This window comes from Lissotriton vulgaris, chromosome 2_1 (assembly GCF_964263255.1).
Source record: "Lissotriton vulgaris chromosome 2_1, aLisVul1.2, whole genome shotgun sequence".
Lineage (NCBI taxonomy): Eukaryota > Metazoa > Chordata > Amphibia > Caudata > Salamandridae > Lissotriton > Lissotriton vulgaris.
The window spans coordinates 1,193,466,590-1,193,490,545 of record NC_141687.1 but is presented as its reverse complement, the minus strand read 5'-3'; the positions used below and the strand labels follow the sequence as shown (position 1 = coordinate 1,193,490,545).

At 45.2% G+C, this 23,956-nt stretch overlaps 1 protein-coding gene across 3 annotated transcripts in view; it reads right to left on the bottom strand.

Moving 5' to 3' along the window:
* The window catches only part of ST14 (ST14 transmembrane serine protease matriptase), a 423,216-nt gene that overhangs the window by 139,319 nt on the left and 259,941 nt on the right, over nucleotides 1–23,956 (bottom strand). For all 3 annotated transcript variants that reach the window (XM_086956919.1, XM_086956920.1, XM_086956921.1), the window contains exons 9-10: nucleotides 8,172–8,272; nucleotides 5,223–5,332 (exon numbers count right to left, since the gene is read on the bottom strand). In XM_086956919.1, the coding sequence (XP_086813045.1) occupies nucleotides 5,223–5,332; nucleotides 8,172–8,272 (211 nt within the window). The remainder of the gene's footprint in view (nucleotides 1–5,222; nucleotides 5,333–8,171; nucleotides 8,273–23,956) is intronic.

Sequence of the window (23,956 nt, the reverse complement as noted above, 5' to 3'; positions counted from 1 at the left end):
AAATTGCATATTCGCACGAATTTGCGGCTTCCGAATCCGATCTTGCGCGTGTTCGCACCCCGCGAACCCCGCGAAATTGCAGAAAAACGAGTTTTTCAAAAGTGAAAGCACTCGGCAGGGGCAAGAGTTCAAACTCATCATTAGTAACAATTCCCGGTAGTGCTTCCTGACTGGGGCCCCTCCAGAATTCAGTTGCTAGTTGCAACAATTGTATGACCCTGCTCTGACCCTCACAGCAGGCTCATACAATAGCTACAAGTAGGCCACAAAGAAGGTCCTGGGGAAAAAAAATGCACTGCAACAGAAAGCAAAATTACAGATAAGGAAGCAGGTGCCAGACTGGAATTTTAAAACAGTGACACATTAATAAACTAACCCCAAATTAATTCATCTGAGTTGAAGCAGGGATGGTGTGCTTGCTTTTCCCCCCCATAATCTACAGTAATGATGAACCAGAGGGTGGCATTGATGTAACAGAGGGTTGCAGTGGTGAAACAGAGGGTGCTGGGAACCTGTGATGATGAACCAGACGTAGAAACAACATAATTCGCGACCGTTGCGCGACGAAATGTAAGTTCGCAATTGCGAACTGGTACGAAACCCTCGCGAACTGGCAGAAATCCTTGCGAACACAAAAAAAAAAAAAAATCCGCAAATTCGCAAGAATTCGCGGATTTTGCGGATTGCGAGTTCAAAAATCCGCAAATTCGCGAACGCGAGATCCGCAAAATTCGCTCATGCTTAACCCACACACAAACACATCCATTCACAACACTCTTTAACAAACATTCATACATGCACAAACCAAACATTAATTACATTCATTGATAAAAAAAAAACACCAAAAAAACCACGCACAGCACCACCACAGCGCCACCCCAGCATCACTCAGCGCCACCCCAGCATCACTCAGCGCCACCCCAGCATCACTCAGCACCACCACCACAGCACCACCACCACAGCACCACCACCACAGCACCACCACCACAGCACCACCACCACAGCACCACCACCACAGCACCACCACCACAGCACCACCACCACAGCACCACCACAGCACCACCACAGCACCACCACAGCACCACCACAGCACCACCACAGCACCACCACAGCATCACCACAGCATCACCACAGCATCACTCAGCACCACCACAGCATCACTCAGCTCCACCACAGCATCACTCAGTGCTACCCCAGCATCAATCTGTGCAACCATTCAACAACAACTGGTTCAAATATGTTCTCTCAATGTTTCAAGCTTTATTACAAATGTCACAAAAATATGTTAATATTTCACTTCTGTTCTTGGATTTTTGTCACAATAAAATAGACTGAACTTAATCTTCACAAAAGTTATTTAAAAAAGTTTAAGCTATTGCCATTATAAATTCCAATCACTTTTATTTAAGTATTAATTATTAAAAAAAATTAAAAGCCATTGTTATTTGTAATATCAATACATCAAAGTCACGTAAATACAAAACATGTTGGATTACAAATGCTATAGGTGTCACATTTGCGAAAGTTATAACTATTGGCATTGTAAATGACAAAGCTATTAAACTATTTTCAAAACCAACACGTAAATAAAAAAAATGTCATTTACAAGACCAATAGCTCAAACTTTCCTAATGCGAGACCTATTGCATTGCAAATGCTTGTTTAGAAATACAACCATTCTGGCGAGGCTCGTGGCCATGTTACTAAAGGCTCCTTTTTTCGAAAGAGGTTTTTTCCTAATCGGTGAATTACCACCCTTATTTGTAGAACCTTGCACTCCTGGAGTGTGGTTTGCAGCCAAACCTTGAATCAAATTATTTCTAATGAGATCTTCAATGATAGTCAGGACGATAATTGGTCCAACCTGACTCTCAAATAGAGATCTAATCTTTCGACCAAGGTGGATAAGTTCTTGATATCATTACTATTCACCGGTGGATTTCTACTTGTTTCAGCCTTGCCCCAACTAGACCTTTTGTTACACCCAGCGCCTTTTTTCCCTTGTGAATTCTGCTTCGTTGTTTTTGTCACAATGGGCGCCGAAGAAGAATTAATATCGTGGGCTAAGCTCTTGTTGGAAACATGAATGTCAACAGGGACAGGATTCTTATGCCTTTTTTGGGGTGGTTGCGGTGGAGAGTCGCCGTCGCTAAGTATTATCTCTTCTAGGCTAGGCTGGATAGAACAATTGAGAACCTTTTTGGTAGCAGTGCCTTGCTCGAGTAGGGGGCTATCATTTGAGCGGGGTATGTCGGAACTTAACCTCGAAGTGCCTGCTTCTATGGATTCTTCAACAGTGGAATCTGTTTATCCAAGGCCCCCACTGCCCCTGTAAGATAACCCAGCAAAGTTTGCTGAGAATCAACCATGGATCTAGTACCTGAAGAGGGTGTTGGGCTTGGTAACTTTTTTGCCCATCACTACACAGCCGGTCAAATTTGAAACAAATCAAACAATACAGATCTAATTTCAAGCCCACTCCAAACACCCGTATTGGTCCAGTTCCAAGCCAAAGACTTTGTCAAGGTATTAGATGTCAATTAAAAACAACGCTTCCAAAAGACAAGCAAAAGTGAATGCTTACAGTTCGAATCTAATATGATTACGGGATACGCAACGATGAAATTGAAAGAACCAAAGAGATGGGCCCTGCCCCACCTCAGTCGATCACAGACTGGCAAGGACGGGCCCGCCCTTGGCCCGGGCTTTGCCCGATCGAGCACGCGTGCGCCCCGCGGGAGCCCCCGTGAAGCTTTATAATCCCAAGGCGAGGTATGGCAGCTCCTCTCCTCTCAGGATACCACGCGCACAGCCCCCAGGGTGTTGAAGTCCGGGCAGTGCGCGGTCCGCGGCTGAGGAGGAGGGGGGTCCGGACAAGGGAGCTAGGCTTTTCTGGCGGCAAAGATCCAAAGCGGGAACAGCAGCAGGATGGGCAGGATATGCAAGGGGCCTCCACTCACTCCACGCCACTATGCTCTGCACCACTCCGCACAACTCCACACCTCTGTACGCCAATGTGCTCTATTCCACTCCTCTCCGTGCCACTCCACCCCACTCCGCGCCACTATACTCTACATCTGTGCTATACTCTGCACCACTCCCATCAATCTCTCTGCCCTCTACGCTGCACCATGTAACTGCACCACTCCACACTACTGCACTAATCTGCACCACTGTACTCTAAGCCACGCCATGCCACTACGCCATGTCACCGGTCCCTCCATCTACTCTATGCCACTGCATTATAATCTATGCCACTCTAATCCATTGCACCACTCCACGCCACTGCACTCTACACTACTGAACTGTAGGTCCACTGTTAGACGGGGACCTGGAGGGTCGGCCGAGGGCAAGGGGAGAGGCCTCCGGGGAGGGCCGTCTCCAGCGATCGTACAGACAAGTAACTTCCCCCCCACAGATGGACACTACACAAGGATAAGGTTAACGCTCTTTATATGCAGTTCTTGAAGCAAGGTATCACGATACAGGGAGATCGGGACACGAGGGTCCTCTCAATTCTAGTCTCTGGAAGGGAAAGGGGGTAGCGGGACAGTCTTGATACCGATCTGGTATTGAGGTGAAATGATGGATAGCTCACAATCCTCGAGCTCGGAGTTCTGGAGGGTCGGGCCGCAGCAGCGCCAGCAGGTCCCTACGATGATGCAGATGGTAGAGGGCCGCGGCAGCGCCAGCAGGTTTCTAGGACGGCGTAGGTTGCAGAGGGCCGCGGCAGCGCCAGCAGGTCCCTTGGACGACGTAGGTTGCAGAGGGCCGCGGCAGCGCCAGCAGGTCCCTTGGATGAGGAGGAAGGTTGCAGAAGGCCGCGGCAGCGCCGGCAGGCAGGACGATGATTCACAAGGCAGGGCTGCGGCAGCGCCAGCAGTCCGTCAAGGAGGAGTTCTTCACGGTGTCTCTCGACTCCAGGATACAACTGCCTTCCTGCTCTGGAGCTGCCCCAGTTATAGGTCTGGCCTCCTTTGATGTCCGGACCCTCGCTCTTGGAGGTCGGGAGGACCGGGATGAGGGAGTCCAGACACCCAGCAGGGGGGTGGAGCCAGCGCCCGGGGAGGCTGGGGGCGATCGGCACCTGGCGGGGGAGAGCCATCGACACTCCTCTCTCCCATTGACCTGCCAAGTGGTCCGTTCACCTCCTGGGTGGATGGTGGTGCCGGGATGTCGGGGCCTGGCCAGGCCCAGGGTTGGGGTCGAGCTGAGGCCACGCGGCCTCGTGGTGCAGTGTCCAAGATGGCGGCTCGGCCGGGCAATGGTGCTGACGGTGGCCCGGGCCAGTGATACAGAGATGTCCAGGAGCGGCGTCCCGTAGGGGACGGGTTGCGGGTGGCTTCTGGGGGTCGTCGGGGGTTGTTCTTCTGGGGACCCCGGGAGACCCGGTGTCCAGGCTCTGTCATGCGGGGAGGGAGCGAGCCCTTCATGAGGCCTGTCCAACATCCACTAAGTCACTGAACTCTACTCTGCACCATCACTCTATGTACCACGCTGCACCACTGTACTCTACGTCACTGCACTCTAGGGCTACTCTACACCCTTGCATTATACTCTGTACCGCTGCACTCTACACCACTTCTTTACACCACTCTATGCTGCTCTATTTCCCATCACTTCACTCTATGCTATTCCCCTCTATGCTAATCACCTCCATGCCACTCCACGCCATTCTGCTCTACTCTACTCTATTCTGCTGTATAACATGGCTAAAGGATATTGGCAAAGCCAGTAGCTCTGGCATTGGTGAAACCTGTTGGCTTTGCCAAAGCTTGTAGTATCAGAATTTGTGACTGGCTTTGACTGACCTGTATGCAGCATATATAGGCTTGCATAAACAGACTAGTCTAATCAGACAATACTTTTCAGGACATCACAGCAATGTGTAAGGAGTAGTTGTGTTCCATGTAGGTACAGTAAAACCAAATCCATGCCAGGTTTTCAAAATAATTGACTCTCTAGCTGACTCAAATTCAAATACTTTATAAGTAAATGTATCTTCTGAGCATAGCTCGAAAATCTGGAATTGGTGTGGTTCTCTTGTACTTATGTCAGCTCCAAATGGGCTAGAGGAATACCACCAGAATTATTTAGTTATTCAGCTCCCTAGAGTCAAAATTCTCTTTAAGTATTATTTAAATGTAGGTTCTCAAATATATTCAGTTCATCCAACAACACTCAGGTTAGCCAACACCAAAGTTTCAATGAGAATACTCCACCTTTGGTTGTTGATCTCCACAAAATCCTTGGTACACATGTCAAGAGGTACGCCAGGCTCGGCAAGGTAAAAACGGTTAAACCGCACCTTCACATTCTTATTAATGGGAACCTGCATTGGGCCAAAAAGTACATTAATGTCAATCAACCAAGACCGTGTTCTCTGGAAAAAAAAGTATGTATGAAACAACTTTCATACCTTTCCTTTTTGTCTTCTTTTCACAGTACTGAGTTTAGCTTATGTTTAAGTATTTCAACAACATTCTAAAAACAGAAAGTTCCCTCAATTTGCCTACTTTCCATTTCTAAAAATGCATATTAAATGTCTTCGGTCACAGTGGATCAGTCGAACAGACCTGAGCAAAAAAAAAAGTTTCAGCCATATGGTGTGGCTAGTGGAGTTTAAGAGAATGCAATGCTCAGCTTAACCTACACCAAATGGGGTTGCACTGGGCAAATTATCCTTTCTAGATGACTATGCAGACTTTGCTTTGGGCAGTCCAAACACCAGAAACGACTGAATAATGGCAGTCCTCACTAGGATTAAAATGGGCAACAAAAGTGGAAACTCTCCACGAAACATGGGTCTACCACTTACCCCAAAACTCAAAGTTCACTCCTACATAAACACCTACAATCAATTAACTTGATGTTATACATTTGTAACAAACCTATACCAGCCAACATAGAACGATTTTTCATTGCCTGAGAGTAGGAAGGGGTGATCGGAGTGTCTTGGAAGCGCCGGGGTCTAAATCTGCAGGGTGGGGCTTTCAGTCCATCACAGCTTGGTCTGGTATGGAGTGACGAGGCTTGGACGGTTAGGTGGCCGCCCAATCCCCTTGCCACAAACACAAAAGATTCCTGAGCCACTTTCTGTGCGAGCTGTAGAGGTCATAAAATGTCATGATTTCTGAAGCACGGAGACCCTATGCATCTGCTGGTAAGCAACTCTGTGTAGGGGTTTTCGGCTCTATTGACAAACACCTAGTGATATCTGCTGTTCAGTGGGTGACAGTGTGGAAAGAGACGATATCTTGTAACACTCTGGTGGCACCTAATGAGTTGGCATAACTTCAAGATAATTCAAAATGGAACAATAGTCCAGTCGCAAGAGTGCTTTATGTTGACTATAAAGGGAGTGAGGAGGAAAAGCTGTTAGGAGATGGAAGGAGCATGGCAAGATCAGAGAATCTGTGCTGCCAGTCAGAAGCATCTGATTGAAATGGTGGGTTGATCTGTAATGGAGCAAGAACAGCAGCTGTGCCTGCATAGAAGCCTTAGATGTCCTTTCTGCTTGCATGGAGAGGGGTAGATTGGGATAACAGAACGTTGTAAACATTGTCTCTCTTGGGAATGCTCTACCTTATCCCCTACATGATTTGATCTGTTTGTGGGTGATTCACTGTTGGGATGTTCATACGTGGAACCAGTCAAGCATCACAGATGCTGAAATAAACACAAATTAACAGGACAGAATTCTAGGACACTTTTTTCTGGGTATTTAGTCCCACCGCTTGCTGCATATATTTTCTGTTTCAGTACATTTTTCTGTTATTTTCCAGTTGAAGCATATAAAGCAATGACATCAATCCAAGGGAAGAGTCAGAGGGAAATGACTTGTAAAGGTTCACAATCTACACTCCTTTATGTCACAGACTACCCTTCCACAGGTACGGGAATCTTCTAAAAGTTTAGTCTAGGCATACTAAAATATAACTCCAATCTCACCTTCGGTTCTGGTCTAATCAGTGCATAGAAATCACCCTTTAGGAGATTCTTGAGGTTGTACTGCACTTCACTTATGCAGGCAGACCTGCACTTCCATTAATTCCTAACTCAGTGGACAACATGCATCAAAGAAGGAGCTTTCTTCTTACACTTATGTCTTTTGGACAGCAGAATATAACAAACTCCCCTCCCTTACTGTTTTCTACATTTATTTTCAACCATTACTGATAATAAGTAAACGGATCTTCCTAACAATCGCCAATTGCTGATCCCTAAATTTTCATCACTGTAGATGGTATTCAACCGGGTTTCTACTGTTTCCCAGTCTTTCTGGGTCTAAAGTTTTGATGTGAGACAATGAAGGTCACACAGCATTCAAGGCAAGTAGTTACCTTTAAAACACCAAACTCACTGAGCCCTTCACCTCTTTGGCTGGACAGTGTTCCAAGTATGCGAATGAATAAAGTAGATTCAGCAAGGGATAGCTTGAGAGCTATGACAAACCAAGTGGCCCAGATGTCAAAAATATATTTTTGAGCCAATTACTGTGATTGAGACAGGCTGCCATTTCATCCCCAAGACAGCTATAATTGTTGGGCCAGGTGTTAAATCAGCCTGTTGGAGATCCCTTGGTAAAATTACTTCATATAATATAGTTGTAAAATGATTACTTCAAGTGGCACAGGATGTGGTGTCGGACTCTAACAGAATTCTACATCTGTTCCTTATATGCCTATACATTTACATCCCACCCTAGCCAAAAAAAACAAGCACTGGTAATCTGTGCCAATAATCCATTCCATTCACTTAGAAAGATTTCCTCCATTAGTAATGCTACTTCTCATGGGCCTTTTTTGGGGGGTGGGGGGTTGGGTGGTCAAGCAGGATTAGAAGACACTTTGTTAAAGGGTTCGGGCTATGGAATTTAATCCCTCAAATCGTAAGGTTTAAGTCTCTTTTAGAGAGACATTTTTTTAAACCAAATTGAGTCCCTCAGCATCAGTCTTGGTTGCATGCAACTGGCATTAACACCCATAGAGACACAATATCAATGTCATCTTCATGCCTCTATTTTAATTGTGATTAATACACTGATGCAACTTGTTTTATTTGGGCTCCTTCTATCTACATCCTTCAGTCAATCGCAGTTTGCACTTCATAGTCTCCTTACATTCAACAAGAAATGCCAAATATGATCTCAGTCAAAACCGTTACCATACCTGTATGTCCCATGTGCAGTCAAAGTCTGGAGGGTAGTGCCCAGGGTAATAAGGAGTGGTAATTATGCCATTTCCTTCTCTCAAACTCCCACCACATATTTCTAAAATGAAAGAAAAGTAACAAATACAGTCATGGATTGCTGAAAAGAGAATATCATTTGCAAGATTGAGATACAGAGTCATAGAGAGAGATGGGAGAAAAATCTGAAAAAGAAAGAGAATGGCAGAAAAAAGAGAAACAAAAGAAGGGAGAATTTTGGATGGAAAGAGTGAAAGGGGCGAGAACATCAAATTTCCAGGCAGAAGATACAAATTATGTTGCTTTCAAACGTCTGCTCTTGATGTGCTGCTGCCAAGGCAAAAATGAGCAAGAATACTCCAGCGCGTTGTCAGAGCACACACCAAGCTGTCCCCATCCAGTCTTCACTACCATCTTATAGCCCACTCACAGTTTGCCCTGCTGCTGTGGTGATAAGAGTGGTTGTGGCTGTAGAAGATGGTCGAAACACAGGATGAACACACAGTTAGTGTTACTCCGATGAATCCGGATTATTTTACTCACTCATTTATCCAATCATCATCTATCCATCCTTGCACTTACTCACCAATTATTCTTAACCATTCTCATATTCACCACTCATTCACACAACCATACATAAAACTTGCTAATCAGGAAAAGGCACTTTCACTTTGACCGGTTAGTTCTGCCAATGCTTCTCCAATATTGGTAGCAAAATTTCCAAAAGTTGAGCGCTCAGTTAAGTGTAGCTACAGACCAGCGTAGGTTTCCTGTTTTCAGAGATAGTTATGAAATATTAAAAGGTTAGTTTATATATACTTTACTAGGTGTATACAGGTGCAGCAAGCAAATGCATTGTGTGCATAATATGCTCAATCATGTTGCTAATTTATATCCATTATTTCTTGTGTTAATATTAAGTGTGTCAAGCAGCTGGAAACTACCAAAGAGCACTGTGTATGATACAAAATGTAAATTTGGATGCAGGTGTATTATTCCATTCTCCCTGCGACTACAGTGGATGAAATGCAAAAGCCCCCTTTAAGTTCATTTAGGCAAATACAAGCAGGGTCTGGCAGTGTGGTGGATTATGAATCTTGGATTTAGTGTTTACTTTCACACTGGTGAGTGGGAGGCTGTAAGGTGGATACTGTAAATTGATTAGCATAAGAGCCATGCTTATAATTGTCATGCACCCTAGTATTTGTAACTTGTTGAATGTAGTATCAATGACAGAATTTGATAGAGTAAATGGTGATGAAGTAACTCTTCAGAGTCTTTGATAAAAATATAAACACGGCCAGAAAAATAGCGAGTATCAAACAGAAGGGACTGAAAGACAACAGTCATCAAGCTGGAGAAACTGAGGAAATTAAAATTATCCAAATGGTGGAATGCAGCCACTCTGAAAGAATATTTCTATCTTATGATGATTTAAATAGAGATATAATGTTAAAATGGGAAAATTATCTCAAGACATCAATCAATATGATGGAAGCAATAATAGAGAATACAGATGGAAAGGTGACAGGAAACAGTAGAGGTGGAGAATTAAATTGAGTCTATGAATTTACCAGAACCAAAGAAAATAGGAAATACTGTACAGTGTAATTCAAAAAGATCATGAAGAGATTAAAGAGAGAAAAGTCAAGAAACTAACACGCTAACACATTTGATAGTTTGATTAAAACTAAAGAGAATTAACAGAAAAGAGAATATCAGGGAATTTACAAGTTAAAAGATCCCTAGGAGTTAAATTACTAACAGTAAAGATGGTGAAACTAGGACAAATTAAAGAGAAACCTCAGGCCTTTGAAGTTAGTTTAGAGAGGAAGTAAAATAAAGCCTTACTGACAAAAGAATGACAAATGCAAGAACAATGGGAGGACATCAACAATAAAGGTCAGGATAAAGGAAAGGAAGATACCCAACAAAAGGATTGAAAGCGAACTCATTCAGGAATACAGAACAATATGTAAATGAAATGGTAATCAGGAGAGATCATAATAGGATGTTGGATAATAGGACTAGACAACATAAGAATATTAAGTTTTCTGATAAAAGCATTTAGTCTGAATATGGGGTCTGCTGTACAGCAAGGTGTGTTTTAGCCAATGCCTACTTGTTATATAAATAAATGGACTGATATTTTTAGGTTTGCATAGACCTTAAAATTTCAATTATTTGTGAGGTCAGATAGCAATGCACAGGGTAAACAATACATATGACCAGTGCTCTACAGATACAAGATGTTAACAGCTCTCAGAGAATGGAACATAAAAGACTTGAGGGTTAATATTTTCATCTGGATTACATTGGATAACTCTTTCTATGGAGAAAACGGAGGGTGTTCTTTTGTGCTGCTAGAACTTTTATTGGCTACTTACATTGATAGTTTCACCCAAGATGTTTGGACATTGATCAACTCAGTATCAACTAATCAGTACCCTTAGGAATAGGGAGATTGTAAGTACTGTTCACTTTTACACTAGAAAGATTCCTGTGTGGTGTGAGAGGTAGATATTGTAGGCTGAATAGGATATGTTGCAGAGCAGTGAGGTAGTTCATAAGCACCTGGTGGGCCTAACATGCATGGAGAATTCATGAGTGTAAAAAGCCCATAGCAATGGTTATCCCCAGAAACAGGTTCCAATTGTTCAATCATAAATTACTGTGATCAACATAGGATCATTCCACAGTACCAGTGAAATTGCTAAACTAAGACAGAATTGTCACTCTCAAACTGTATTAAATTCGTTATGAAGATGCACACCTTTTCTGTCATGAAAAAATAGTATTCATCAAACATCTGTCAGACCATAGCTCAAATATAATATACTTGACGCCGGTTAGAAATTGGGTCTCTATTTGGCAGAGGCACACACCCTGTCCAAGTAGGGACCACAATTGAAGTCACAGTAAGTCGATACACAACCTAAATTAACCTATACTCGCCCACTGGTACCTTTGCACAGAGCAGTCATGCTTAATTTAAGAGATAATGTGTAAAGTATTTGTTCAACACTTAAATTACAGTAATACAGTGAAAACGCCACAAAGGCTCCACATGAGTTTAGAAAAATAAAGATATTTTTTAGAAGACAAAACATCAAAAATCCTATAAGAAACTGAGTTATGAATTTTTAAAGAATAAGTAAAAAAGGAGTGCTTAGAAGCAAATAACGCTTAGGGGTTACTCGAGATCATGCTGCACTGGGGTAAATCCAAAGTTCAGGCAGACAGTGAAGGAGGGCAGGCTGGCTACAGGACTCATTCTGGTCCCGTTTAAAAAGTACCTTAGATGGAGCAAGCGTCAACGCCACAAAGAGTTGGTTCCGATCCAGGCAAGTGACTTAGTCGATAAACGATTTTACGATGCATCGCCATTCAGCCATGCTGTTTGTCATCGTTGAGAAGCACAGTTGATGCAGACTCTCAATTAACCCCTTTACGATGAAGGTGATGAGTCGTCGTCGAGCTGTGCTGTCCGTTGTTGTAGTCAAACAATGCAGTTTGTCAAAGCAATGTCATAAACTTTGCTCTTGCATCGAGGAGCATTTAGTTGGTTGGCAAATTAGTCACTGCGTCAATTTTGCTGAAAAACAGTTGCAGACCCACTTCTAAGGCCCAGGACAGGATTGGCACAGCTTGGCAGGGCAGGACATACCAACAGCAGTCTAGCAGTTGAAGCAGAGTTGAAGTAAGTCTTTGATGGCCCAGAGACTTCAAAATAGGAAGCAAGCCAGTAAGTCAAGTTCTTGGAAAATGTAGAGATGAGAAGGACTGGACCTTTCTGCAACACCAGGCAAGAAGTAGCAGACTAACTCAGCAAAGCATTTCAGTAAAGGGTCAGTTCTTCCTGGCAGAATGTCCTCTGATGCAGAAGTGTATTGAAGTCATGGTGTAGGAGGTCAAGTACCTATACTCATTTGATCCTTTTAAGTAGGGAGACTTCAAATAGATGCTTTGAAGGGCACAAGACCCTGCATTTCCTGCCCTGGCCCCAGACTCACAACAAGGGTTATGCAATCCTTTGTCTGGGGACAGGACCTAGCGCTTTGAGGCGCAGAGTGTCAGTTCCTCCCTCTCATCCTGCCTCAGGACGACCCATCAACATGCAGATGGCGGCTCAGTCACACCTACCCTTCCTTAGTAAGTGGCTGTGTAGAGGGAATGCAGGAAGCAAGCTGTCAACCACCCCAGGCGTGTATTCTAGAGACAGGCAAAAGGCACCAAAAGGTTTAATTAAGAAAATAGCAATTTTCTAAACATGGCATTGTCAGAAATGCAATTTAAAAACCAACTACACCACAAGTTGTGTTTTTAAATAACGAGTCCGGAGACACCAAATTTGATTTTCCTATTTGTCCCAATTAGAAACTACACTTATAAAATGTTATCAGGCAGTCCCAATGCTATCCTATAGGAGGGATAGGCCTTGCAATAGTGAAATAGGAATTTAAGAGTATTACACTACCAGAACATGAAAACTTAACAGTCCTCCTTATTATAGACACTTCACCCTGACCTTAGGGCTGTCTAGGGCCTACCTTAGAGGTGACATATAAGTAATAAAAAGAAGGTTTGGGCCTGGAAAGTAGGTAAACTTCTCAGGTCAAAATGGCAGCCTAAAACTGCACACAAACCCTGCAGTGGCATGCCTGAGCCATGTTTAATGTGCTACTTAAGTGGGTGGCCCAATCAGTGCTGCATGCCCACTAATTGCATTTAATTTACAAGTCCATGGAGTGCACTTTACATAGGGACTCGTCGGTAAATTAAATATACCAATTGCGGAGAAGCCAATGTCATCACATTTTAAGGAGAGAGCACAAGTACTTTAGCACTGATTGGCAGTGAAAAAGTGCACAGAGTCCTAAAGCCAACAAAAAGAGTTCGGAAAAAAGGTGGAGGGCAAAAACATTGGGGTGACCCCCCAGAAAGGGCCATGTCCATCAATGCCTAGGACGCAGACAGCATGTAGCCCTTTATGTGAGATAAAAGAGATAAGGGAAGTAGAGCAAGAACTGAGCAGGCATAAACCATGCCAAAGAAATTGACTGATTTCCCACTAGATGATAAAAAGAGCTTTGTTCTGGCTACCAAAATAGCAGCAGTAACACATTATAGTAAACTTGTAGTTACACAAGAGTAAAGAGTAAGATATTCAGGTGTTGCAAATACAACAGCGTGACTGGAACTATACACCAAAAAAGATGACCACCCAACAATGATTTTTCATGTAGCATATGGCATTGCTGATGGTAGCAAGAGCATTCCAGTATGTACTGAAGACACAATGTTGTATCAGCGTTGCACATTATAAGATGCCTAAACAATGAGCAACTCTGGGCTGCATTGGGTGCATGCAAACTTTTTCATATTCCTGGCATGTGTGGTGAGGTTGAGGCCTTAGGAATTTAACAATGGATAGCCCTAGCAGACTTTCATGCACTGACAGAGTGACACCACATTAACATTTTCAGGAAGAGGCAAAATAACTTGCTGGATAACAGGAATAATTACCCAGAAGGGACACAAGCCTTCATAACCTTTGCAGCTCACCTACACTAGAAGAGTCTATTGCAGTTATGGTTGCTTTTGAAAGCTTCATCATCCTTCTGTATTCCGCTGACACAAAAAACACATAAAAGTAAGGGAAGGCCTGTATTATTTGCACAGTAAACCAGGTATTTAGTAAATATCCCTCTAACTTTGAATCCCGTTCAACAGCATGTGCTTAGAACAACCAAAACAGGACATATTTGGGAACTGATCATTCAAAAATCACCTCAGCCCCCAGCTCTAAATATCTTTGGTTCTATGTCAGAAAGTTTCCAGCATGAATCACACTATCGACTATAAGTGCAGAGCCACACTAATTGATCAGGTGCAAATGTGGATGGGACCGTGCTTTGATGTGCAAATGTTGAATTGCAGTACAGCGCTTTCATGTCGTCATTGTGGGCATAATTACAAAGATGTTGTGATGATTAGTTTATGCAAAAATACAATTTACCAGAGGGAAAATAAGGGAAAAAAACAACATAGAAGTCCACCAACTTTTCCATAGTTAGCTCGTCTTTTATTGTATGAAGGGATTACAAAATGTAATTTACTTTGATGTACTAACAGAAAGAAACTTCTTTGATGTGTGAATCTTTAAAAAAACTACTTCTGTCATTTTACATTTTTACATAGCATGATACTGGCCTTAATGTGGCCAACTTGTGTTTGTTGGCATGGGCAGACATCCACACGTTAGTCTTAAGTGAATGTGTGTGAAGTGGACAAGGTAGCTGCTTTGTAGCGGTCTTCAATGAGATATTTACCCCAAGATCGCTATGAAGGCTCCTTTCTTGAAAGTGTAATGAATTGGGGCAGGACAGGCTGAATTCTTTTAGCTATAATATATCTAATCTGAATACATTTGACAAGCCACTGAGCTATGCCACCTTTGAAAGGGCACAAACTTTGTATGGTTTGATAAAAGCGACAAATGGCTGCTGAGTTTTGCGAAAGGGCTTCGTTCGATTTATGTAGTATGAGGGGACGTTTAACATCAAAAGTGTGAAATGCCCTCTATGCTTCAGTCTTGTGGGCAAAAACACTGAAAGCTCAAAGGTTTGATTAAGATTGAATGGAGATGTCACTTTCGGAAGCAATTTGGGAATGGTTCCAAAGACAGTCCTGCTCTTGTGAACTGAAAGTAAGACTCCTCTAAAACGAAGGTCAGCAACTAACTAAAACATACGGATGTGATAGAGACAAGGGATTCCACCTTTCGGGAGTGAGACTGTAAGGGTTCAAAAGAAGAACCGATGAGTCTGGTGAAGATGACATTAAGGTTCTAAAGTGGGGGGAGGGGGTACTCTGGGAGGTCTAATACATTTTAGACCCTCCATGAAGGCCTTGACTACCTGGATTCTGTATACGGTAGGGTGTTCACAGTTTTGCATGTAAGCAGCTATAGCGGCTAGCTGGAATTGCTTGCATGACTAGGCGAAGACCAAGTTTTACAAGTAAAGAAGATAATAGATCAAGTCCTGGACTGGAGGCTTAAGTGGGTCCATGCATTTCGAAAAGCAGTAGTGGACAAATCTTTTCCATTAGCAACATAGCAGGTCCACATAGTTGGTCTGAGCACCTTTCTCAGAGCGGACATGCTCTCCTGAGGGCAGTTGAGGTACCCAAACTCTAGGACCTCAGGAGCCAGGTCCCTAAATTTAGCTGCCTGGGATTGGGGCGCACAATTTGAAACACTGTCATTTCTGGTAGGGTGGAGGATCATGTTTTTCTGGCCCGCCTAGGAGGCATCAGGATGAGAGTGAGAGAAGTCTGCTGAAGCTTCTAGACTATGAATGGAAGGAGTGGGAGAAGCAGAAAAGTGTAGGGAAATATTCCTGAATAGTTTATCCATAGTGCTTTGGCATTTTATGTTTTTGGGCAGTAGCAAACAGACTATCTTGGAAAGGTCTGAATGAATGAAATGAACGAATGAAATGAAATTTGATTTGTAGAGCGCATGGCTGCCCGAAAGCGTCCCAGCGCTGGCTTAGGGAACCCGTCCTGGTATTCCCCTGCGAGATAACCCATTACTGGGCATCCCCAAGGTGAAAGCCAGCCATCCCGCTGCGAGGGGCCGTTGTGGAGATTAAGCAAGCTATTGCCCAGAGTTACAGAGTGGGACTCCATGATTGGAATAGGCACAGAGGCGAGAATTGTCAGGTCCGGGGAAATTTGAGCCCAAGACCCGCCGAGGCGGGGAATTGAACCCTGGTCCGGGCCAGACCTCTGCATCAGGGTCTGCCGCTCCAACCACTTGAGCCACACTTCTCCACCTCGCATAAGACTCACAGCTGTTCTGACCATCAATTGTCAATTAGACTGAAAAAGAGGCAGGAGCTGCTGCAAGGCCTACATTCATGGTTGACTGGGGTAAGCTTTAACTGACTGATAGTGCAGCTCCTAGAATGCGTTGAATCTGCAGAGGTAGCAGGATGGAGATGATGGTGTTTATTGTGAAGCTCAGCCTGTGAAGGAGGGAAATAGTTGTGTAGGTATGTGCCCGGAGATGTTGCTGGCTTGCACTCTTGATCAGCCAATCGTTAAGCATGGGAACACATAGACGCTACACCATCTGAGATAGACCCCCACATTAGCAAAGTATTTTATGCACATTCTGAGGGTAGTGATGACCCTGAATGGCAACACTTTGAATTGATATGGCTGAGCACTTGCACAACTGTAGGTAGCGGAGATGAGCAGGTTAATGTGTATATGAAAGTAGGTGTCGTTCAGATAAAGAGCAGTCTTAAAGTCACCATGCTGTAGTAGGAGGACTGAGATCTCGCAAAGTGACCACATGAAAGTGTTTTGATCGGATGTACTTGTTGAGAGGCCGAAGAATGGGAAATGGCCTTAAATATTCATGTTTTTTGGAGATGAGAAAATACAGGGAGCAGACTACCCTACCTTTATGTTGCAATAGTACAAGTTCTATTGTGCCCTTGAATATAAGAGCCTGGACCTATTCTTGAAGCCGGTGCTGATGTTCTGCACGGAGTGTGTGCGCGTACGGGGTGGGGTGTTTGAAGGGGTTCCAGCATGGAAGAAACCCCTGTAGTCTTCCCCTGACAAGTGTAGTTGATCAGAGGGCAGTGGGGGAGAAGGGGGGTGGGCGGAGCAAGCGGGAGCCACTGCTCGGTAGATGGGGTTCCGCTAGCCAAGCCTCTTTCAATATTATTGCACCTGTTACCACCCCTTGAGTACCCACTTCGACTGGTATTGCTGCTGCCTTTGGTAGGATGCAGGAGATTCTTGGGATGAGATTTTACTGCTGTCCCTGTACTGAGACCTACGAAAGGACCCTACTATGTGTGTGTCTGAAAGGCCCCCCCACATCCGCTTGCCTGTATCCGTGTCCTTAAGTTTCTCAAGCATATGATCCACCTGTGGCCTTCTGGTTTGCAGCCAGAGACACTGAGCCAGGTATGACGCCAGACCAGAATGCTGATGTTTACACATCTGGCTGCAGTGTCCGATGCGTTGAGAGCGCAGTGGACTGTGGTAATGGATGCGGTTTGTATTTCTGAGTGAGGTAGTGGAGGAGTTACTCTATTCTGTCCCAGTATGCCCTGTGGTACCTGGCTGGCAGGCCCATCCAGTTGGTAATGCGCTAGTGTGTGGCTCATTGCACTGCCACCCTCTTGCGCGTGGCCTCGATCTTTTGTTCTCCTGATCAGTCTAAACCACACATTGATTGGAGTCAGGCTGCAAAAAAAGTCATATGCACACAGAAATGCCCATTTCTAAAAGTGGCTTTTCTAAAATAGTAATAAAAAATGTGCTTCCACAAATTATCACAACTATTCCAAACTTGGCAAAGCTACTACTTTCAGATTAGAAATTACCATTGACACACATACCAGGGAATTCCCAATACAAACCTTTTTAGAGGGACAGCCTCATAGCAGTAAGAAACCAAATAGGCTGTTTTTCACTACTAGGACATGCCACACAAAAAAGGCACATGGCCTAACTTTTACCTACACAGCACCTTGCCCATAGGGCTACTTAGAGCCTACCTGAGGGGTGACCTATATGTAGTAAAACAAGTGGTTTCATACTTGGCAACCACTTTAAATGCCAAGTCACTGTGGCAGTAAACAGCGCACACAGACCCTGCAGTGGCAGAGGCATGATATAGGTTTAAAAGGCTACTTCTGCTGGTGGCCCAAGCAGAGCTGCAGTCCCACAAGTAACATTTCATTTACATGCCCTGTGTATATAGGATACCACTGTACAAGGAACGTACAGGTAAATTAAACATAAACAAGTGTAGACCAATCATACCAAGTTTACAGCTAAAGCGGTCAACATAAAAGCTGGGGAACCGGGTTAGAGTCTCGACAGACACTCAACACCCTGTGATTCTGGTCAAATCACGTAAACTCCCCGTGCCTAACAAAATTAATGTGTCAATCTGTAAAGCAACTGGTGCTCATGTTAAGCGGTCTGCTACCTTTGGGTAGAGTTTGTGCTATAAAAAATAATAAAAAGCACATCACTTCAGCACTTATCAGCACAGCAGTGGTAACATGCCCAGAGTCCTAACACCAACCAACCAAAAAAGGTCAGAAAAATACAGGAGGAAGGCAAAACGTTAGGCAACTGATTGAGTGCCCAATTTGGAGAAAACACATTTTTAGAGTGTGTTGGAGGTTTCTTGGATCTTTATTGTTCTGTCTACAGCACATGGCTGACGGATATTGTCTGCACAGTTCCCTGGATGCATATGATTGCGCATGATCCAGACAGGTTTTATTTAATTGTATTTTTTTATATTGGGGCAGGGATGCAGGACGACTAGTGTCTCTTCATCATTCTTTCCTGATGCACCACATGCACCTTTGTGGAAAGTTCCCATGCAGTGTACCTGAGCCCAGAGCCTACACCGCTGACGCAAGACAAAGCATCTAAAATAGGAATTGAGGGCCCTCAGGGAGAGCAGAGGTGAAGCTGCGTTTCTTCGTGGAATGGGTCATGCCAGCAAACAGATGTAGGGATAGGGAAGGGTAGGAAGTAGAAAAGGTTATAAATGAGGTTGGGGTCTGGAGTTCAGACCCTTTGACTAAGCCCTTCACCAAGAAAGTGAAGAAGAGCATCAGGGACCTGGGGAGCGTGGGCACGGTCATGAAGGACTGCGAGGCGGTAAGGGCAGCCCTGCACACTTCGTGTGCAGCAAAGAGATTATCTCCTCAGGTCTGGCTTTTAGACCAAGCCTGGGTGGGAATGGTATGCCCTGAATAAGCCACATCTGGCAAGGTTGCCGTGGCAGTTGTGGTGTGTTCGCACCACGTGGCAAATCACAAAGTAGCGGGGGGAAACAGCCACGTCGTCACCTACGGCGGCAGTGAAAAAAGTTGCGAACAGGTGGCAGAGCCTGCTGGTGGGAATGAGACCAGGGTACTGCGCAAAGTGATGCTTCTGATATCCTGCATGCTGAATGGAGCTCGGCAGTGGTAATTGGCTCAAGAAAGAGCCCTTACGGGAGGCGACAGGGAGGTCAACACACAATGTTGAGGTGAGACCTTTAGGCATGAACGCAGAGGAGGGTTTAGCCAGGGATGGGGCAGGTCCCAAGACCACTGGAAGACCAGACAAAAGTAAAGGAGGCAGGAAGAAGAAGTGGGTGAGTTTCTGGGCAGGGAGCGGTAAGGTGGCTTGAGCACTTCAGGTCAGTCAGCCCAAGGCTACAAGATCAGTAGTTAACCATTGGCGAGGTGGGCTAAGCCTGGGTCAGGCATCTATTTGATAAGGAGTGGACACTAAGGCCAAGATTAGAGAGCAACACTAAATACTGAGGGACACTGAAGAGAGATGGGAGACATTGTGTAGGGAGCAGGAAATGGCATTGGAACAGGGCCAATGGAACAAGAACATCAAGGGGATCTGCTTCAAATCCCTTTGCATTGTCTTTAGGGCAGTACATGGGATGGGCCCTGGACCACTTCAAAACAAATTTAAATGGTATAAACCCACACGGTCCCTTCGATCTTCATTCTCCAATCTTATAAGCATACCCAGGATTAGGAAAGCCACTTACGGTGGCAGAGCCTTCAGCATAGCCGCAGCTCATCTGTGGAATAAATTACCCATCGACATCAGGAAAACAGATGAACTGATGGCTTTCAGGAAAAAGGTGAAAACATGGCTCTTCCCAAAAACTTAATTCACCAGAACTTAATGCTATCCTTTCCTCCTCTGATGCAGTGTTTTTTAGCAATATGTACACAGCGCCAGGATGCCCGTAGGGTTGCAGAGCGCTTTACAAATGCTATAAATAAATAAATAAATAAAATGATGAATTCTGGTACACCTGTTGGCTAGGAACCGGGGATATCGGGCAGGTGGTGGGTCTCAAGGGTCAGTGGCTCGGGTTACAGACACAGGGGATCACAGCATAGACACACCAGGAGCTGGTGCATGTCACAGGGCCGGTGGTAAAGGTTGGTGCAGCCTGGAGGAGGGAAGGACGACAATGCCTATAGTTGAGGTCGCAGAAGGTTGGCAAAGCCAATGGGGCATTCCACAGTCCTTGGAAGTTGACCAGAAGAAACATGGGGGGGGGGGTGAGGAGGGGGGGTAATCAGCAGCCCTCTCAATGCTGCAGGCTCAGGATCACATCACGTGACTCAATAGGCGCCCCAGACAGGGAATTGTGTGGGTGCAAATTACTTGGTGCTGGATTATGAAGAGGACAGTGATTAATGGAAGAAGGGGAGATGAGGATGATGCAGGGGCACAAATGCAGTGGGGTGGCGGAGCCAGCGTCAAGGGCAATGGAGGCGATGTTGGTGTTTTTCAGGGGTCAAGATCGGACAGAGGAGACTGCAACACTAAGCAGCCCAGAAATCAGGGGAAGCGTGTCAGGGAGATGGGTGAGGGTACCAGGCTGTCATCAGGTATGAAAGATTGGTGGCCAGTATGGGGGTGGACGAGGGGGGTCATAGACAAGGCAAGAGATAAACAAGGAGTCAGACAGACCGCAAGGCAGAAAGCGCAGGAGTTCTGCAGGGGTATGTGATAAAGAAATTCAGAGTTGGGGGGCAGTAGGCTGGTAGGCTGGTAAGAGTGCAAAGACCAAAGAGGGGATCAAGAGGGGATCAAGACCAGGACAAGACTCACCATTAGAAGAAGCTGCTGTATATGGGTTTGGCAATGCCTTTGAGCTCTCACATATCAGAGAAGACCAAAAACAGGATCTGTAAACATGGAGTATGTAGATGCTTTCAAACTACTACTTAGGGACATTCAGATGAAGGAGGGCTCTACGGAGGCAGAATGGGAACTGGCCTGATGGTGCCCATTAATTTGGAGAATTGCACGTCAGCGTTTTTGATTTACCTTGATTATGTGTAAGAAGCATGGGGACAGGGCAATTGCGCTTTTTAAGCACATGAATATCATAAGGAAGGCATAGAAGCATTTTAGGGGATATGCCTGGCTTAGTTAGGATAAGGAAGGCAGAGCTAGAGTAAGTATCAATCTAGGGAAGCCTTGGAAGGGGGCTGAGGATTCTGAGCTGTTATTGAACTGGATGTATTCCCCCCATCCACCGACAAGTACACTGACTGCGAGTTGCGTCCCTGTTAACTATTGGCCCTTTCAGTACCGCCCCACACAACAGGGGGTGGGGAACGTGCAAAAAGGTACAGGACCCAATGTGGGGGTATGTTGGAACTTTAACAAGAGATTCTGCTCCTAACAGCTTTGTAAATTCTAGGAGGAGTGCTCCAAGTGTGGGGGAGGTACCCCATTACACAATGTTACACACTGGCCAACCCCAGGGAACAGTGGAGTGTGTCTGGATGAGAGGACATCAGACACAGGCTGGACACAAGGGCTCCTACACAGGTTAAGGTGGCGGTGTAACAGCCCTCAGCAGCCAGGGTTGCTTGAACCCAGTGGCTCCGACTAACATTCAGTTTAATGTGAGATATTTACAGTGCCATTTGAGCGCTGAATTTTATTTCATCACTTCACACATTCACACTGAATTTGGTTGGATGGGTACACCTGTGTTTATTAGGTGGTATCTTAGGTGTATATATAACAAGCATTGGCATAGCTAATAGGTGTCAAGGCAAAAAGGATACAAGCCAGATTCCACGGGAACGAAGAGGAATCCCCTTAACCTCCCGAAAACAGTACCAAGAATGCAATAATAACCACTCTCCTGACAGCTGTTCCCTAAAAGTATGGGGGGAAAAACCCAAGGAGTGTCCACCACTCTCCCCATACGAGGGGTTGAAGCAATAAGGCGGATGCAGGTCCTGGGGGTGTATTCAGTGCTGTAAGAAAACAGGATATGCACTAACACTCTAAACAATATTCACAGGGCAACCTTTAAATACATTGACATGCGCTTTATGCAAAGGTCATTTACCCCAGTGAAGTCCAGGTGTTGCTTTGAAAAGAGTCCTTGCTGAAAAGTGTGGTCTTGGAAATATGATGCCATGTCTAAAAAAGCAGGACTCAGGAAAGGACACACACTCACCAAACATACACAAAAGTAACAGGGGAGGATTTGAGGTGCACTGGCCGGCTATTCTGGGGGGGACAGAAAGTGGAGCAACTACACACTCAAGAGGAGAGCCACCCGGCCTGGGAAATGACTCCAGCGGTACAAAAGGGGGTGCTGATGGACGGAGCATCTGAATCAAACACTCACACCCAGTCAAAAGATCTGGGTTTAATCCATCACCGTTCTTTAGCCCACTCTGCCACCCCAGTTCAGACATGGCTATATGCAAATCAGTCTGACCCTGTGCCTCATGGGAACAGTCCAGCCCGAACTGCCAAGCCATGTCTTCCCTGGACCGGAAACAAGCTTCAGAGGACCGGTTTCTGGCATTCCAGCCGTCTTCAGCCCGGCTTGCTTGAATCCAGTGGCAAAGTGAGCAAGGGACTCACGTCTGAGCATACCCTGCCACACTTATGGTGGCCAAAAGCGGTACAAAAGGGGTTGGTGATGGAGGGAGCATCTGAATCTATCAAACACTCACACCCAGTCAAAAGATCTGGGTTTAATCCATCACCGTTCTTTAGCCCACTCTGCCACCCCAGTTCAGACATGGCTATATGCAAATCAGTCCGACTCCAGGCGGAGTGAGCTCTCTCTCCGCAGGGTACAAAAAGTAAAGATGAGCTCTAAAATGCCAGTCAGCAGCAGGGCTTCCAAAACTAATGAGGAGTTCCTGAATGACCATCCGGTCAACCGATATTGCCAGCAAACAGAAAATAAATGTAGCCGTGGTCACAGCAAGAGGAACAATTTCTCCGAAGAGCTCCGAGTACCAAGGGCGGGGCAAAAAGGTTCCCGGCGAGCGCAGAGCGCCACTCTCCGGGCTGGAGGAATAACTGACGAAGAGGGAGTCTACCCGGGGTCAAATAACCCAGGGTGCAGGGTAGGTAACTCAGAAGACTAGAGGCGACAGAATCGACATAGCGAACGCCGCGGGAACAAGCCTCTGGGAATCAGGAAGCAAGGAAGGGGGCGTGGTACCGGAACAGTAAGCCACGCAATGGCTACGTTCCGACACGTCCCTTTACAAGGATAAGGGAGCGTCTAAAAATTATCAGCATGCGTGAGTATTCACGCTGTAGGGACTGTGTAAAAAGGACACCGAAGAACCTGAGCATAACACATGTCAAGGTCTTCCAATTCGCCCATGCCGTGAAATCCGAACAATAGGTCTCAACTTTGGGACCTTATAAGTGTTAAGCCATGCAACAGTTGATGTTGTTGCACCAAGGATATTGTGTTGCATAACTAAATATTTAGAAGGTCCCAAAAGCGAGACCTATTCACTATGCCAATGCTTGTTTGACTGGCAACTGCTGGATTTGATTATATCCCCCTGGGGGTGGTTTCTGTTCGAAATGGGATAGCGTGGTGCAGAGCGGGTGGGCCAAACTCCGAAGGAAATGTGTAAAGCATCCACGCAGGTGACACACAAGGCACACTACAAAAAGAAACCACACCAGTTAACATGAAAACCAGCATATGTATTATGCACAACACAGCAAGAGGTAATCACAGGGGTGAACACGGCACCAACTGGCACCTGGTAGTCATGTACAGAGGGGTACTATTTACAGGGCATGGCCAATCGGGCCGCTGCCAGACCATTGTAACAGGACACAGGGTAAAGGAAAGTCAGTCAATAAATGTTTCACAGCCAGCAACTACAGGCAGCTA